The sequence below is a fragment of the Suricata suricatta genome, chromosome X (assembly GCF_006229205.1).
Source record: "Suricata suricatta isolate VVHF042 chromosome X, meerkat_22Aug2017_6uvM2_HiC, whole genome shotgun sequence".
NCBI lineage: Eukaryota > Metazoa > Chordata > Mammalia > Carnivora > Herpestidae > Suricata > Suricata suricatta.
In genome coordinates this window covers 38,798,171-38,817,023 of record NC_043717.1, presented here as the reverse complement: position 1 = coordinate 38,817,023, position 18,853 = coordinate 38,798,171, and the positions used below count along the sequence as shown (strand labels likewise).

At 41.4% G+C, this 18,853-nt stretch overlaps 1 protein-coding gene across 1 annotated transcript in view; it reads right to left on the bottom strand.

Annotated features, from left to right (window-relative positions):
• The window catches only part of RP2 (RP2 activator of ARL3 GTPase), a 43,844-nt gene that overhangs the window by 21,036 nt on the left and 3,955 nt on the right, over nucleotides 1–18,853 (bottom strand). Inside the window, exon 2 of the mRNA XM_029930449.1 lies at nucleotides 1,764–2,429. Coding sequence (XP_029786309.1) covers nucleotides 1,764–2,429 — 666 coding nt within the window. The remainder of the gene's footprint in view (nucleotides 1–1,763; nucleotides 2,430–18,853) is intronic.

Below are 18,853 nucleotides of genomic sequence, written 5' to 3'. Positions count from 1 at the left end.
ACAGTGTTTTGATGGCTTTTTTAAATGAACGTGCTACGTATTTTTTATGTCCACTCCTTAACATATTTTTATGTCCACTCCTTCTTACCCACCAAAAAGTAGTTTAATCTGAAGATTGACATCTTCTGAAAACTGTATGTAGTTTTAAAAAAATCACCATACAGGATAAAGCAAATACTGACTTCTCAGATGCTGCATTAACATAAGTGATTAGACAGCTCGAAGGCCAGAAGTACTTTCCTGTATCTTACCAGATTCACAGCATGTTTTTATCAGATTGGCATGAGCAAAAAAGAAAATACCACAGTCTTAAAAGGGTACTTTGGCTTCTTTTGTTTTGAAAACTAGACTTCAGACATGGGTTTTCTACACTGTAGGATGCGTAGCTAGAGAGGAGGTCATCCTCAGTGGGGTTCTCCCCCCATAATCTTCCTTTCAACAGAACTGTTAGAATTCCTGAAAAACCCATGGGGCGCCTGGGTGGCTTAGGGCGGCTGAGCATCCGACTTCAGCTCAGGTCATGATCTCACAATTCGTGGGTTCAAGCCCCGTGTCAGCCTGTCAGCACAGACCCCGCTTCGGATTCCTTGTCTCCCTCTCTCTGCTCCTCCTCCACCTGCACTCTTTCAAAAATAAAAATTAAAAAAAATCCACTCGAAAAGAGACTTGATAAGTTTTCCATTCACTGTTTCATTGCTGGAAGTTTGATTTTTAAATGCAAAGACTCCTTCTGAAGGCCACCTGATTATGGAAAATTAATACAGCCGTCTACCATCTCCCCACTGGCGTGCCTGCCAACACAGACAGGGCTGCCTCCTGGAGCCCCTAATCCCGCCGTCCCCAGGTATTTTGCAAGTGGGAGCCGCGGCCGACAGAACTCCTCTCTAGCCCCAAATTCACCAAGTCCCGGCTCCTGAGCCCACAAGCTGCTGTCCCAGCCCCCACCTCGTTCTGACACACCAGCTGCCCCTTCACACAGAGACAGGGAAAAGGCAAGTGACGTGGAGCTCATCCCCACAGTCACGTCAGGGGGCCAACTGTACTCCGAAATGTCCTTCCCTCCCCCCCACCCGACTAAACTCCTAATACATGAGGCCCTGTTGTTTGCCGCAGCACTGCCTCTGTGAGCACCACAGCAGTCACGTATTGTAAAGAATGGAAGTTCTCTGCGGGCAGAGAATTTCGCCTATGTATCTCCATCTCCAGCATATACCGTATTTCGTTAGCTTTGAGTTGCCGTTGACCACAAGATGCATTTCAGATAAGCAAAAATGTGGAAGACGGATGTGCATCCTATAATCAATGAACTATGGTAGCAGAGTAACTCTTCACATAATAAGTGCTTAATAAATGCTTACTGAATTAAATTACATTTTTAAAAGTTTCTTTGGGAAAGTATTTTGAGGCCCAGACAAATCTTTAGGGGGCAGAGGACTATAAATTAAGGACTGCCTGTATTTCTCTCTTTTTTAAAATGTTTCATCTATTTTTAAGAGAAAGCAAGTGGAGATGGGGCAGAGAAAGGGAGACAGAGGATCTGAAGCGGGCTCTGTGCTGCCAGCAGTGAGCCCGATGCTGGGCTTGAGCTCACGAACCGTGAGATCATGACCTGAGCCGAAGTGGGACACCCAACTGATTGAGCGAGCCACTCAGGTGCCCCAAGGACTTCCTGTATTTCTACTAGCCAATCTGAAAAGAAGTTCTCCGGAAAGTGGTGTGTTTCCACCCAGGTGTGTGTCTGTTTCTCTTCTCTCTCTCCTTACCTCATCGATTAGTTTTCTGGCATTTGCGATTGTATAATCACCAGCAAATAATACCACTAAGCAGGATTCATCGCTGGTCTTCGGCCTCTGACCCCGAGATACTGGAACGATGCTTCTGTCGGCTTCTGTGGAAATGCGGACGGCTTTGAGCTCTTCGGTGGTAGGCAGAGGGACATGGTCTTGAACTATGGCATCCTCGGGAAGAAGGCTCCAGTTGAGTTCTCCTGACACAGGTGTGAAGTCATGAACGTTGCTCCAGGTGTTGTTGAAGATACTCAGCCCTGCATCTTTGAACTGGAACGCTAACTCGGGGTAGTACCACTGGAAACAGCCAAACCGGATGCTGGTGGAAGACTCAATGATGGGCTGCGTGGCACAGCACAAGAAGACTTCCAGCTTCCGACAGTCCCTCACGCGGAACTGCTGGCAGGCTAACGTGCATCTGCAATCTCTGCAATTCCGGAAAAACACGCTGCCTTTCACAGGTCCCAGGAAAATCACGCAGTTAGCACAGTCGTCGATAGTGACTGTAGCGGAGTGATCAAAAATATAGATGTTACAGTTCTCACAGTCTTGAATGAGGAACTGTTGTCCTGCCACTTGGCCGGGTAAGCGACCTACTGTCTCATCCTTCAGTCCGCTGAATATGTAGTCTTTTGGGTCAACCTGCAGGGACAAAACACAGACCTTAAGCATTACCAACAGCATTGGCCTAATAATAGTCAAGTGCCCGCTGGGTGTCAGGCACAATTCTTAGTGGTAAGATCTTAAGTTTCTAGTCTCCCTGACTTTGCAACACAGTAAGGAAATGAAGAGCACAAATTATTTTTTCCAATAAAGGGACTGGGGGGAAAAAGGGAGAGGAGACCATGATAAAGAAAGATTCAAGGACACATCAGCCAAACAATGCGTAGACACTGGATCCTGTTTCAGCATACCAACTGTAACAATACTGGGGAACTTCTCATACACACAGCACTTTAGATGTTCCTAAGGACTCTTTCAGCTCTGATGCTTTTTCTTTTTCTGATGCTTCACTTTTTTTTTTTACTTTTTTTATTTCAAGTATAATTAACACATAGTGTCATACTGGTTTCAGGTGTACAATAGGATTCAACAATTGTGTACATTACATCAAGATATGTGTACTCTTATTCTCCTTTATATGTCTCCCCCACCCCCCACCCTCCTCCCCTCTGGCAGCTTCCAGGTTTGTTCTCTACATAGAGTCCAGTTTTTGGTTGGTCTTTTCTTTTTTTCTTTGTTCATTTGTTCTGCTTCTTAAATTCCTCAAGTGGAAATTTGAAACAAGTTCTGCTTCTTTAAAAACTTCTGAAATTGGAAATACGCCCAGATTGAAATACATTTCTCTGTCCTTCAATAAACTGATGGATGGGTCTTAGTTTCTAACCCCTGACTGACTTCTGCAATATGCTACAGAAACTGGAGGAACCCGAAGGCACGAAATCATTCTATGTCATAGCTTGCATCTGCAAATTTGATTCAAACATGCCTTGGGCTTTTCCTACAGTGTAATTCTTCAAATGCCAGCATTCCCATCTTTACATATTCTAAACTAAAGCTCACGTCACGTTTTAAATGGTATGCCTGGAATCCATCACATTATATATTTTAAAATTCTAACTGCTCAAAATAGAGCCAACAAAAGGCACTCTGATGTTTCTCAATTACTTCTGAGTGAACTTGCACTGTGTTATCTCTTTGCAAATATTAAATTTCACATCAAACTATTCATGTAACCAGAAATAGATTCCCTGACAGTAGGTAAAAATTGGATTAGTCACAAAGGATAATTTAATCATCTCAACTGTTACCAAACTAGCTTAAAGGGACTTATTCGGTGTTGCACAATAAATGTGCTTCTTCACCTTTACATTACGTACTAGAAGGAGTCCGGGTCTGTAGCACAAGACAATAAAAGAGGCCCTTTGTTTCCCAGTCTTGATTTTCTCACCTATAAGCAACATGATCTTGGAAAGGGTGCTTGAACTTTCCAGATCTTCAGTCATTCAGCCAACATTCAACATCTGAACACCCAATATGATCTAGATATTCTTTTAGACACTGACATGAGTATGACGTTAGTTACTTCCCATAAAAAAGTAAACACTAACCTAAACAGATGATTTAAAAACAACTTGGCTGTGCAATGCACGATGCCTAGAATATTCTGGAAACATAGAGGGACTCCAGGGTTGGGGGAGGGAGGGGTGTAAGACCTCACATACAAAGCGAGAGTACGTGAGCTGGAGTTCAGCCCACAAAAGGGGTGCGAGTGAAGGAGCCTCCCTTCCCACACCAGGCAAAAGTGAAAGAATGAACAAAATAAAACTCGTCAGAGTCCGTGAGGAAAACCCAAAGCGGTTTGGTGTTTACTGGGGACCCAAGAACGTGAGCAGATGAAGCTAGAGAGAGGCAGGCAGGGGCCGTGTTCTAAAGCTTAGAAGTTATCCGCGGGCAACAGGGTGCCACGGGAGGATTTATTAAGTCAAATGTACATTTCCAGAGGATGACTCTGATCAGAATAGGGAGGTGGCGCGTGGGTCTGAAGATTGTTGCCGTCATCCAGAAAAGGCTGGAGGTACAGCAGTGGTTAGGAGGGAAGAGGAAGATGGGATAAATTTGAGAACTGTTGAGGAAGCAGAATTGGATGGTTTGGTAATTCAATGGCTGTAGGAGGCAAGGCAGAAGGATGGGTCCAAAGTGATTCCTCGCTCTCTAGTCAGTGATATTTGACTTTTCTGACTATAATCCACATTTGTAGATTCTTCAGTGCAGCCCAGAACACACACTTGTGAGTATTTGTGCATGTACACATACCAAAGAAATAAAAGCTTCATGAATAATATTTACCCTAATTTTGTGGTAAGCCCCGAATATTTTCTATTAGCCCACCTATAGGGTTGAAAAAACACTGCTCTCGTTTATGTGCTTGGATGTTGGTACTGCCACACACCAAAAAAAGTGAAAAATACAGAAGGCAACACAGGTTTAATGTGGAAAGAAGTGTTCAAGCAATTCTATTTCTAGGATTTTACAGGTGATGCACATATGTAAAGGCACCGTATTCCAGTTTGGTCTCTACCAAGGAACTCAACTAGCATAGCTGCTGGCTCCCCATTGCCCAAGATCAACCCCAAAGGGACCAAGTAAGGAAAACCCCAGGAAGAGGGGAAACTATGAGAAATCCCTGTGGTGCAGTGCGGGAGGATAAAAAAGAAAAGGAACCTCTGGGGTTTCTGCTCTTGCTTCTCCCCCTCCTAAATCTTGAGACAACAGTGTTTCTCCCACACTTCCTGGGACTCAGATCTCTGGTCCAGACTTCCTTGGAGTAAATTCAAGGCAGGGCAGAAACCCTGTGCTGGTGAAGAGCTGGGAAAATATAGGTAGGGGAGGAGGGCGCCCGGAGGGCCCAGTCAGTTAAGCATCTGACTCTTGATTTTGGCTCAGGTTATGATCTCCTGGTTCATGGATTTGAGCCCCGCATCTTGCTCTGCGCTGAAAGAGTAGAGCCAGCTTGGGATTCTCCCTCTCCCTCTGCCCCTCCCCTGCGCTCTTGCTTACATGTCCGTGCGCTTGCTCGCTGCTCGCTCGATCTCTCTCTCTCAAAATAAATAATAAAAAGAGGAGGTAGAGACTAACTATGACAGTTGCCCAGGACTTCTCCAAACCCTCATAATCTTTTTTTCCCCTTCAGTTTCCTGGCTTTTATTTATTTGTTTTTTAATACAACTTATTGTCAAGTTAGCTAACATATAGTGTATACAGGGTACTCTTGGCTCTGGGAGCAGATTCCCATGCTCCACTGCTTACACACAACACCCAGTGCTCATCCCAACAAGTGTCCTCCTCAATAATGCTGCTTCTCTCAACTACTGATTGGTCAAGTAGACCAAAAAGATTAAATCAACAGTAATATATAAGGTCTGAACTACACTATGAGAATACGCCTGAGTTCTACATCCAATAAGTATAGTACACTCACGGTTTTCTTAAGGACATATGAAAGGTTATTAAATAAATCATGTACTAGATCATAAAGCCTAAATAAATTTTAAATAATTGATAACTTACAGACTATGACATGGGACCAACATGTAATTAAGTTAAAAGTTAATAACAAGGGGCACCTGAGTGGCTTAGTTGGTTGAGCATCTGACTCTTGACTCCAGCTGAGGTCATGATCTCACAGTCCTGGGTTTGAGCCCCACACTGGGCTCTGCGCTGATAGTAAGGAGCCTGCTTGAGATTCTCTCTCTCCCCTTCTCTCTCTGTCCCTCCCCTGCTCTCTCTCTCACTCTCTCAAAATAAATAAATAAAATTTTTTTAAAGTTAATAACAAAAAATACTTCTAAAAATTCTTGTCTACTTGGCATGCCTGGGTGGCTCAGTCAGTTAAGCATCAGACTTTAGCTCAGGTCATGATCTCATGGTTTGTGGGTTCAAGCCCCACATTGGGCTCTGTGCTGACAGCTCGGAGCCTGGAGCCTGCTTTGGATTCTGTGTCTCCCTCTCTCTGTGCCCCTCCCCTGCTCATGCTCTATCTCTTTCAGTCTCTCTAAATAACTGTTAAAAAAAATTCTTGCATACTCAAAAATTTTAAAAACACACTGCTAAATAACTCATGGGTTAAATAAGAAATCATAATCAAATCTAAAAATACTTAGAGTTAAGTATTAAGACACCACATTTGGGATGCAGCAAAAACGGTGCTTTGACAGAAAGCTATAACCTTTAATAGCTATAATAAAACACTCAAAATTAATGAGTTAAATGTCCATCTTAAGAAATTAGACAATACACAATAAACCTACAGAAAGTAGGAGAAAAAAAGATAAAATTCATAGCAGAGGTTAATGATTTAGGTATTAAATATGTAATAAAAAACATCAGCAAAGCCAAAAATATGTTTTTCTTGGGCTGGGGGGATAAAAAGAGTAAAAAAAAAAAACCAGGCAAACTTCTGGGAAGAATGATCAAGGAAAGAACAAACCGCAAACGATAAGAGTGAAAAGGAGGACACCATCCTAAATAAAGCAGAGGTTAAAAAGAGAATAGCATCGGCAACTATATACCAACAAGCTTTAACGGATTCTGGCTATGAAATGAACAAATCTTTTGAAAAATAACTTATCACAACTGACTCCAGAAGTTAAAGGCTTAAAATAAAATGCTATTACTACTACAGAAATAGAAGCAGTGGGCTAAGTGTTGCCACATAGAAAACACCAGGCCCTGATGGTTTTATAAGCAGAGTCCGCTTTTATTTATCTCAGGTTTATGCAAAACTTAAAGGCAATAGAAAACAAAGAAATAGGCCTAATTCATGTTACTAGCCTGCCCAGCAAGACCTTAATAAGAAAAACAAAGACACAGCAAAAGAAGAAAATGTAGGTTCATTTCCCTCATGCCTATAGATGGGGGAAAACAAACCCTGCAAATTAAATCAATCTCATAAAAAGAGGAAGCACCACAACCAAGTTGGATTTATCCCGAGTTGTGTGAAAATGGTTCAATATGATGTAAGTCATTACTATGGGATAACAACTTACATTTTACTCTTAATTATTACTTAATTTTTTAAATGTTTATTTGAGAGAGAGACAGAGACAGAGCTTGAGTAGTGGAGGGAGAGAGAGAGAGAGGGAGGGAGACACAGAATCAGAAGCAGGCTCCAGGCTCCGAGTTGTCAGCACAGATGTGGGGCTCACGAACTGTGAGATCATGACCTGAGCTGAAGTCAGACGCTTTAACCGACTGAGCCACCCAGGCGCCCCCTACTCCTAATTCTTATTGATCTCCTGTGGGATCTTTCTGTAAAGCTTTCCAGTTTCCTCAACCAGATGCCTACTCTTCCTTTTTGGAGTATCTACATTACATTAAATACCAGTCTATGTCCCTTCCTGTACAATGATCTTGGGGCTGGAATCCAATAACCAATCTATTTAAATCTGAAACACCACCTCCAATACTACCTCTTTACCCTTCTTTATTTTTCTCCAAAGCACTTAGCTTCCTTTTAAAACACTATGTATGAATTATATTTATTATCTGTATTCTACTGGCCCTCCATTACGACATAAGTTCCGTGAGGGAAGGGATCATCTGTCTTGCTCACCTTGTTTTCCCCTGTACCTAGAACAGTGCTTGGCACCACAGAGGTCCTCCACACTTCCTTGCTGAATCCATTTTAACTACTTAATCTTTGTCACCTCAGAGTGTAACCTGAGGTAGGCAGTTCCTTGGTTTCTCTTTAATAAACAAACGTGAAGGGTAACTAAGTTTGATAATCATACATTCCATCCCCAGAGAAGAGAGACCCTGATAAGGATCAAGAACAAAATGATATACTCAGGGACATTCAGTTAGGTCACCGTTCAAGTTGGCCAACTTCTGAGTGAGAAGATAATTATACACAAAGCCAGGCAGAGGCACTCCTAATATCAGTCCTGGGTTGCTCCTTTTTACATTCTCTTCCCTCCCACCCCTGAGGTAGAAAGAAGGTGAGGCGACCTTCCACTTGGGAGACAGGAATGGGAATGGGAATGTGATCATGGAGCAGGCTACCCGGATGTGGATCTATTCCTTAAAGAGGGGAAAAAAACATGCAAGAGTGGTTTCAGCTGGTTCTGCCTTAGGCTTTAAGGAGGGTAAAAACATTCTCTGGTCTTCTTCAGCCAGTCACCTTGGCACCAATCCACCTCCCACAGTGGGGGGTGAGAACAAGAAAGCCATGAACAGGGAAAGGGAACGCAATGCGCAAGTGGAATCTTCAGTTTATCAGTTTATGGTTTATCTCACTATACCAGAAACTCCTTAAAACTTTGATGTGACACTCTGTGTATTTTCCTGGGGAATTAACTTGGGGTTCAAGGTTCTGGCCAAATTATCTTTCCCTGAGCTATGGATAACAAGTTCAAACATTTGCAAGCACGTTTATCTGAGAATTAAGTAGGTAAGCAACCAGTGTTTGGATAAAAATGAAATAAATCAGTTAATACCTATGACTTACAGGAATTTAGCTAATTTGTTTTGCATGCAAATGATACATAAGATGCACAGTATTTAACCAAGAAATTTCAATACATTAATTATAATCTAATTAGTACGATATCAGTAGTTGTAGTTAAGGCTTGCTGCAAATCCACAAATAACATCCGCTCTTGACTCTGAAATGATCGATCTGCTATCGTAGTCTGTGCAGGAAGCCCTAAGGACTGAATACTTGTATCCTCTCAGAATTCATATGTTGAAGCCCTAACCCCCAATGTGATGGTATTTGGAGTTGGCCCTATAGGTTTAGAAGAGGTGCTGAGGGCAGGGCCTCGTGATGGAATTAGTGCTCTCAGAAAGAAAGAAAGAAGGAAGAAGGAAAAAGAGAAGATCTTCCCTCCCTCTCCCTCTCTCCTTGTGGACATACCAGAGGAGAGGCCATGAGTACATGGGAAGGAGGTAACTGGATAGGAGCCAGGACGCAGGCCCCCACCAGTGAGAACCGGGGAACTCCTGGCACACTACAACTCCAGCCCCATCCCTGCAGAAAGAGACTTGACTGAGCTCAAGCGCGGCTTCTAGCAGCACAAAGCCATGTCTCTAGAAGGACCCTTAAAGCCCCCTCCACCCATTATAACTCCTGCCTGGAAACCTCTCCTGCCAGGAAAATTTACTGTTTGTTCTAGTCAATACCTGATAATGGGCCCCTGACCTCCCTTCCTTACAGCATTTACTGAAAAGAACTTGCCATTGTGAATATGTCAGTCTTAAAACTCAGAAATCTCTTTCTCAAGGACCTGAGAGCTACTCCTTTGAAATATAATTATCAGGAAGGATAGGGCCTCTGTCAACCACTCTGTGGGAAGACAGACTCCAAACTTTGATAACTTTGCGTTAATGAACACAGCTGGTCTAATCACTCACACTGACCAACTTGGCAACTTTCACTTCTCTGACTCTACGAAGCCCCTGCTCTCCCTGCTTCCTCATTTTCCTGATAAAATCGCTGAACTCACCATTGCACAAATTGAAAAGGAGCTCAGCTCTGTCCTCTACTGGCAGTAGTTGCAGGATGAAATCTGTTTTCGATGCTTTAACTAACATCCAGCAATATTTACTTTTGACACCAGACACTTGATCTGCTGGCACCTTGATCTTGGACTTCCAGTCTCCAGAACCATCTACAACATAGATTTCTCTTGTTTCAAGCTACCTGACCTACGCTATTTTGTTATGGCAGCCTGAGTTTCAGGTGGCTGAAACAACAGGAATTAATGTCTCACAGTTCTGGAGGCTAAGTCCAAGATTAAGGTGCCATCGCAGTTGGTTGGTTGCTGGTGAGGCCTCTCCCCCTGGCTTGCAGACAATGCCTGCCTTCTCACTATATCCTCACATGGCCTTCCTGGGTGAGTACATGGCAAGCTCTCTGAGGTCTCCTCTTATAAGGACCTTAATCCTATCAGATCAGGGCCCTACCTTTATGATCCCATTTAACCTTTAATTACCTCTTTTGAGGCCCCATCTCCAAACAGGGCCACACTGGGAGTCAGGGGTTCAACATAAGAATCTTGGAGGGACACGAATATTCAGCCCATAACAAATGTCAAAGCTGAGGAATTACATGTAATTTACTATTTGTCTAAGGACTTTACCTGGATACCCCAGTTCTCATAGTTATGGGGAGAAATGGATTCTCTAGCTAAAGAGTTCTGCAGGATAAAATTATTCAGATTGTCAACATGGTCTACGAAGGAGAAACTTAGCATACTTTCTCAACAAATCTTGGAAATTCTTCAAAACAAAAAGTACTCATAAATAACCTGAAGCTTAGTACCATAGTAATTTTGCAAGTTACTAGTTCTCAAATAAAGTGCCCCAAATAACAAACATGGAAACATCATATTTCAAGCTACCTCTAAGGGGCGCCTGGGTGGCTCAGTCGGTTAAGTGTCCGACTTCAGCTCAGGTCACGGGTTCAAGCCCCGCATCGGGCTGTGCGCTGACAGCTCAAGCTACCTCTTCACAAAAGCCACTTATGAAGTGGGTTTAGTTAGTTTGGGCTGTATTTCTTACTACAGTCCATAAAAAGTAGTGGATATACATTTGAAATCAAAGAAACTATTTTACCAGATACAGCTACTAAACTAAGTTAAGCATTATTTTCCTAACAGAAAACAAAAGTGAATATCTTATTTTTTTTTACTGAGCAGCAATGAAATTTTCCATTAAAATTCATCTCCACAGTTAAGCTTCCATAATGATAATCTGGGATTAAATAACGGAATGTGTTCATTTAATTTTTATTTGTTTAAGTTTATTTATTTAGAGAGAGAGAGCGTGCAAGCAAGTGAGCATGAGCAGGAAAAGGGCAGAAAAAGGGAGAGAGAATCCCAAGGAGGCCCCCTGGTGTCGGTGCGGAGCCTGATGTGGGGCTCCAACCCATGAACCGTGAGATCATGACCTGAGCCAACACCAAGAGGTGGTCGCTTAACCAACTCAGCAACCCAGGCGCCCTGGAGTTTGTTAATTTTAATGGAAAGCCTACCTGCACAGAACTCCAAAATAAGGATCAGTAGTATAAGAAGCTATATACAGGTACAAGATACCATGATCAGTGCTTTCTAATCATTCAGTCAATACTCATAAAAACCCCTATGAGGTTGTCTGCTATTACCTCTTTTACAGATGAAAAAATTTAGGCACAGAGAGGCTAAATAATTTGCCCAAATTCACAGTTTGTAAGCGCTTGAGCCGAGTCTGAGACCCAGGCAATCTGGCTCCTAAGAAGATTCTCTTGGCTGCTTCTTCATATTTAACCATATTTAAACAGAAATCAATGTTTACTAGACACATAAACCAATGGAACAGAATAGAGAGTTCAAAAATAGACTTGTGTATACATTGTCAAGGGTGTGATGGCAATTCAATAGAGAAAGGATAGTCTTTTCAACAAATGGTGCCAGAACAATTGGAAATCTAAATGTAAAAAAAAAGGAATTCCCTTATCTTGCACCATATAAAACAACTCAAAAATAGGTCATAGAACCTAAGTATAAAACCAAAAACTCTACAACTTCTAGAATAAAACAGAGGGAAACAAATCTTTGTAATCTTGGTTAGGCAAACATTTTCTAGATGGGAAACCAAAAACATAATCCATAAAAGAAAAAATTAAAAATTGGACTTTTATCAAAGTAGAAAATTTCTGTTCTTCAAGAGACACCATTACGAGAAGACAAATCATTAACTGCGGGAAGAAAATCTATAAAACACACTATATGACAAGGGAATTGTATCCAGGTTATATAAAAAATAAGTCTCGAAACACAATTAAGAAAACAATCCTGTAAAAAATGGGCTAACGGGGCCCTTGAGTGGCTCAGTCAGTTGGTCATCAATTCTTGATTTCAGCTCAGGCTCGTGAGATAGAGCCCAAGGTGGGCGCCGTGCTGAGAGCTGGGAGACCAGTTGGAATTCTCTGTCTCCCTCTCTCTCTGCCCCTCCTCCACTCATGCTTGTTGCCTCTAAATAAATAAATAAACATTTTAAAAAATGGGCAAAAGATTTTAATAAGCACTTCAGCAAAGAAAATATATGGATGGCAAATAAGTACAGGGAAAAAGGCTCAAAATCATTAGTCCTCAGGGATATGCAAATTAAACCACAATGAAATACCACTACATGCCTATTAGAATGGCCAAAATTAGATTAATAGTTTATTTTCAAATTGGTTTCCATAATACACCCAGTGCTTCTCCCCACAAGTGCCCCGCACCATGACCATCACCCCCTTCAGTCCATAGATTAAAAAAGAAAAGAAAAGAAAAGAAAAGAAAAGAAAAGAAAAGAAAAGAAAAGAAAAGAAAAGAAAAGAAAAGAAAAACTGACCATAACACGTGCTGGTGGCATAGCAACTGGATCTCTCCTGCACTGCTGGTGAGAATGCAAACTGGCATAGCCACTTTGGAAAATAGTTTGGCAGTTTCTTATAAAGTTTAATATACAATTTCCACATGAGTCAGTAATCCCACACCTAAATATTCACCCAAAGGAAATGAAAAATTATGTTCACTCAAAAACCTGTCTGCAAATGTTTATAATAGCTTTATTCATAATTACCAAAACTGAAAACAACCTGAATGTTGCTCGACTGGGGAATATCAGATAAACAAATACGGTACATCCATATAACGGAATCTGACTCAACAATAAAAAGGAACTCTTGATACATGCAGTAACATGGATGAATTTTAAATGGATCATGCTAAGTGAAAGAAGGCAGATTCAAAGAGTTACTGTAGGATTCTATTTATATGACATTCTTAAAAAGACCAAATTATAGGGCTAAAACAACCCATCAGAGGCTAGGGGCAGAGTTGACCACAAAGGAGCATGAGGAAATTTGGGGGGTTGATGGAACTGTTCTGTATCTCCATTGTGGTGATCAGTTACATGACTGTATTCGTTTGCCAAAACTCAGAACTGTACACTTTATAAGGGAAACTTTTACTGTATGTAAATTACATTTCAATTAAACTAAAATTACTTAAAATTTAAACATTGTTAAATCAGTTTCAGGAATACATAGCTATACAGCTGAAAGGTTATTTCCTAAATGAAAACGGCAGGGCCATGAAATTACAGAAATAATAAATACCAGTACCTTGGTCTTAAGTACAATGAAGACAAAAGGTGACGCATATATTTATATTAGCTCACCATGCTGCTAAACATATAACCACAAAATCGAATTATGAAATTTTAGGATTGAAAGGATTTTCCGGGGTGCCTGGCTGGCTCAGTCAGAAGAGCATGCAACTCTTGATCTCAGGGTCACAAGTTTGAGCCCCACATGAGTCAAATAAATTTAAAAAATTTAAGGAAAAAGAGAAGGGGCACCTGGATGGCTCAGTTGAGCATCCAACTCTTGATTTCAGCTCAGGTCATGGTCTCACAGTCGTGAGACCTAGTCCTGCATCAGGCTCCATGCTGACAGTGTGGAGCCTGCTTGGTATTTTCTCTCTCTCTCTCTCTCTCTCTCTCTCTCTCTCTTCCTCTCTCTCCCTCTGGCCCTCACCCATTCATATGCTCTCTCGCTCTGTCTCAAAATAAGTAAAAAATTACAACAAGAAAAAAGAAAAGGATTTCCCATATCACCTAATCTAATCTTAATCTAATGTTACAGGCTATCACTTGCCTTTGTTTACCCAGATCGCCTGAGGTTTCAAGCAACGCTTACCTTTCCTCTCCAAGATGCTCAAAGAATTAGACAACTGGAAAGGATCTTAGGAAATTGAGAGCTGGAAAAGCTAAATGACTTTACTAAGGAGGTATACTGGTGTATAGGATGCAAATTAAAAGCCCAGTCCCATACATTTTTCAATCTCTGTGTTCTTCCTCTTTATTAACCTTTATGTGAGGGAAGAAATTAGAACCCTCATATACTCCTGATAGAAATACAAAATGGTGCACACACTTTTAAAAAGCTTGGCAATCTTCAAAAAGTTAAACACAGAGTTACTATATGACTCAGGAATTCCACTCGTAGGTATGACCCCAAGAGAAATAAAAATCTATGTCTGCACAAAAACTTGTACATGAATACTCATGGCAGCATTATGTGTAATGGCCAAAAAGTGAAAACATCCCAAATGTCCATCAACTGATGAATGGATAAATAAATTGGACACATAAAATTTATAAGTAAATATCTATTCTGTGGAATATTATTCACTGATAAAAAGGAATAAAGTACTGATCCATGCTACAATATGGATGAATCTCAAAAACATGGTAAGTGTAAGAAGCCAGTAACAAAAGACCAAAAATACTGTATGATTCCCCTGATATGAAACGTGCAAAACAGGCAAATCTATAGAGAAAGAAAATAAAATTGTGGTTTCCCAGGGTAGGAGGCGGGGAGGAAGAAGTGGGAATAACTACTAACAAGTATGGGTATCTTTTGTGAGAGATGAGTGTGATCTAAAATTAGATCACAGCGACGGTACCATAACCCTGTGAAGTTATTAAAACTATTGAACTGGGGGTGTCTGGGTGGCTCAGTCGGTTAAGGGTCCGACTTCAGCTCAGGTCATGATCTCGCGGTTTGTGAGTTTGAGCCCCGTGTGGGGGTCTGTGCTGACAACTCAGAGCCTGGAGTCTGCTTTGCATTCTGTCTCCCTCTCTCTGCCCCTCCTCTGCTCGCACTCTGTCTCTCAAAAATAAATAAACATCAAAATATTTTTAAAAAACAGTGAACTGTACAATTCAAATGAGTAAGTTGTATGTACATAAATTCTATCTCAATAAACCTATTTTTTAATATTAAAATCTTTAAAATGTTATATATGTGCTTAAAAATTTTATTTAATCATTTTAGAATGGTGTAACCATAAGGAATTTATGGGTGGTTTTATGTACAGATTTGAATAGAATTATAATCAAATAACAAGTAGAAATCTGTAATAGATTTTTAAGGTATCCATTAATTATACATTTTTTTCCTAGAGATTTTTTATTAGCATTTATATTCACTGCATATACATCTGATTATAAAAAATAAGGTGTTCCTGGGGTGCCTGGGTGACTGAGTCAATTAAGCGACCACTTCTTGATTTTGGCTCAGGTCATGATCTCACAGTCTTGTGATCGTTCCATACAGGGCTTTCACTGGGTGTGGAGCCTGCTTAGGATTGTCTCTCTCCCTTTCTCTCTGCCCCTCTCCCATGGGTGCTTTCGCGCATATGTGCTCACTTGCTTGCTCTCTCTCTCTCTTAAAAAACTAAGATATGTTTATTATAAAAACTTTAGAAAATTTAGACATTTCTTTCTAGTCCTTTTCAGGGTTAAACACATTCTTTTCTTTTTTAAATTTTTTATGTTTATTTTTGAGAGAGACAGAGCACAAGCAGGGGAGGAGCAGAGAGCAAGGGGGACACAGAACCTGAAGAAGGCTCCAGGCTCCAGATTCTGAGCTGTCAGCACAGAGCCCAATGCAGGGATCGAACTCACAAACTGTGAGACCATGATCTGAGTCGAAGTAGGACACTTAACTGACTGAGCCACACAGGCGCTCCTTTTTTTTTTTTTTTAATTTTAATTCTAGTGTAGTTAACATACAGTGTTACATTAATTTCAGGTGTACAGTAGAGTGATTCAACCATTCTATATATTACTCAGTGCTCATCAAGATAAGTGTACTCTTTTTAAAAAATTTTTAATGTTTATTTATTTTTGAGAGAGACAGAGACAAAGCATGAGCAGGGGAGGGGCAGAGAGAGAGGGAGACACAGAATCCAAAGTAGGCTCCAGGCTCTGAGTTGTCAGCACAGAGCCCAATGCAGGCTCGAACTCACAAACCACGAGATCATGACATGAGCCCAAATCAGAGGTTTAACCAACTGAGCCACCCAGGTGCCCCAAGGTAAGTATACTCCTGATCCCCTTTACCTATTTCATCCATCCCTCCACTCCCCTCCCCTCCGATACCCCATTTGTTTGTTCTTTATAAAACTTCAGAGTCTGTTTTTTGGTTTGGTCTCTCTCTCTCTTCCTTTGTTCATTTGCTTTGTTTCTTAAACGCCACATATGGGTGAAATCATAAGGTATTTGTCTTTCTTTGATGGGCTTATTTCGCTTAGCATGATACTTTCTAGCTCCATCCATGTTGTTGCAAATGGCAAGATTTCATTCTTTTTATGGCTGAATAATATGCTAATATATGTACACCATGTCTTGTCTATTCATCTACTGATGGACACTTGGGTTGCTTCCATAGTTTGGCTATCGTAAATAATGCTGCAATAAACAAAGGGTTATATACAACTCTTCAAATTAGTGTTTTTGTATACTTTGGGTAACTACCCAGTAGTGTGCTTAGGGTAGTTCTACTTTTTTTTTTTTTTTTGAGGAACCTGTATACTGTATTCCACACCAGTTTGCATTCCCACCAACAGCAACAGTGCAAGAGGATTCTTTTTTCTCCACATCCTCACCAACACGTGTTTCTTGAGTTTTTGATTTTAGCCATTCTAGCAGGTGTAAGGTGGTATCTCACTGTGATTTTAATTTGCATTTTCCTGATTAGTGATACAGCTATTTTTAAAACAAAGAAAAAGTTATTGCTTAAAAGCAGAAACAATAACTTTATGTAACTAAAATATCTAAAACATGTAGGGGTGCTTGGGTGGTTCAATCAGTTAAGCATCCGAAGATGGCTCAGGTCATGATATCATAGTTGGTGGGTTTGAGACCCAAATCCAGCTCTTTGCTGTCAAGGTAGAGTCCCCTTCAATCTTGTCTCCCTCTCTTTCTGCCCCTCCCTTGCTCATGGGTGCGTTCTTTCTCTCAAAAAATGTAGACAAATTCTTTTTTAAATTATTTTTTAACGTTTATTTATTTTTGAGAGACAGAGCGGGAGTAGGGGAGGGGCAGAGAGAGAGACACAGAATTGGAAGCAGGCTCCAGGTTCCGAGCTGTCAGCACAAAGCCTGACGTGGGGCTCAAACCCACGAACCGTGAAATCATGACTTGAGCCGAAGTCAAATGCTTAACCTACTGAGCCACCCAGGCGCCCCGAAAACGTGTAGACAAATTCTTTAACACTCCTCCCGACAAGAGGAGGTGGGCATGGTGATTACCGCAGCCAACAGAATGCTGCAGAGGTAACGCTACATCACTTAAGAGGCTAGTTAGAAAACGCCATGCAGGGGGAAAGGAAGAGGAAAAAATAGTTTCAAACAGAGAGGGAGGGAGGCAAACCATAAGAGACTCTTAAATACAGAGAACAAACTGAGGGTTGATGAGGGGGGCAGGGGAGAGGGAAAGTGGGTGATGGGCACTGAGGAGGGCGCTTGTTGGGATGAGCACTGGGTTTTGTATGGAATTGATGAATCGTGGGACTCTACCCCCGAAACCAAGAGCACACTGTATACATTGTATGTTAGCCAATTTGACAACAAACTATATTAAAAAATGAATTAAAAAAAAAGAGAACAGATTCAAAAAACAAATACAGAAAAGAAGAAGCCATACAGCTTCTGCCAGTCTCCTTTAGGACACTTGCCCTTAGAATGCAGCCATCATGCTGTGAGGAAGCCGGGAGGACAGGACAGGACAAGGCCCCTGGCCCTCAGCCCCAGCGGAGCTCCCAGCTGAAAGCCAGACCAACCTGCCAGCCAGCTCTGCTAGGAAAGCCATATTCCAAGCAGATCCTCCGGCCTCCGCCACGCTGCCGCATCTGACGGCACACAGAGGGGAGAGCCACCTTGCTAAGTGCCGCACACACCACAGAGCTGTGAACGAAGTTGGTACTTGCCACTATTCTAAGCCATTGAGTTTGAGAGTGGTGTTGGTATGCAGCAATGGGTACCCAGAATATGCGCTGTACGTACTTAAAACGCTTTTATAAAAACAGCATCGAGCCCCGTCCTCAAGGCAGATGCTTCTTTCTAGTCGGTGGCCATCCAGTCCCTGTCTGAATCTTTTGATTAATATGGACATCAGTTCCTCACAAAGCCATTCCTTCCGCTGATGAACACCTCTGGGAATTATGATCAGCTTTCTAATAAGATTGGTTCTGTCCACCAGTGACCTCCCTCCCCCTCTGCAATCTCTGGTCTGAGTTCTGTCCTCAGAGGTGACCACTTTTGTCTAAACCCTCAGGCCAGGGCTTTACCTTATTAAATAGCAAAGAATTCTTTATTGCTGTCCCATTTTATAGCCAAGGAACCTGAAATGTACAAATTTACTGCTTTATTGGATAAGTCATGAAACAGACACCAAATAAAATGCAGTTACTTAAATCCCTGGTAGGAGGCTTTTGTTTAGTTTTATTTCTACCAAATATGAGACAAATGTAATGGATACAAGATGTGTTGCCCCATACTCAAATTCACAAAGTTCATACTTAGGCCAGCACTGTTTAGAAGACTCATCTTCATTTCTATCATCTAGGGAGAGTATTGGTATGAATAACCAGAAAATGAAAACTTCCTTTCTGTACCACTCCTCTTTTCTTTGTCTGTACTTAAATTATGTCCGATTTTAACTCAATAACACCAGCCAGCTCATTGAGG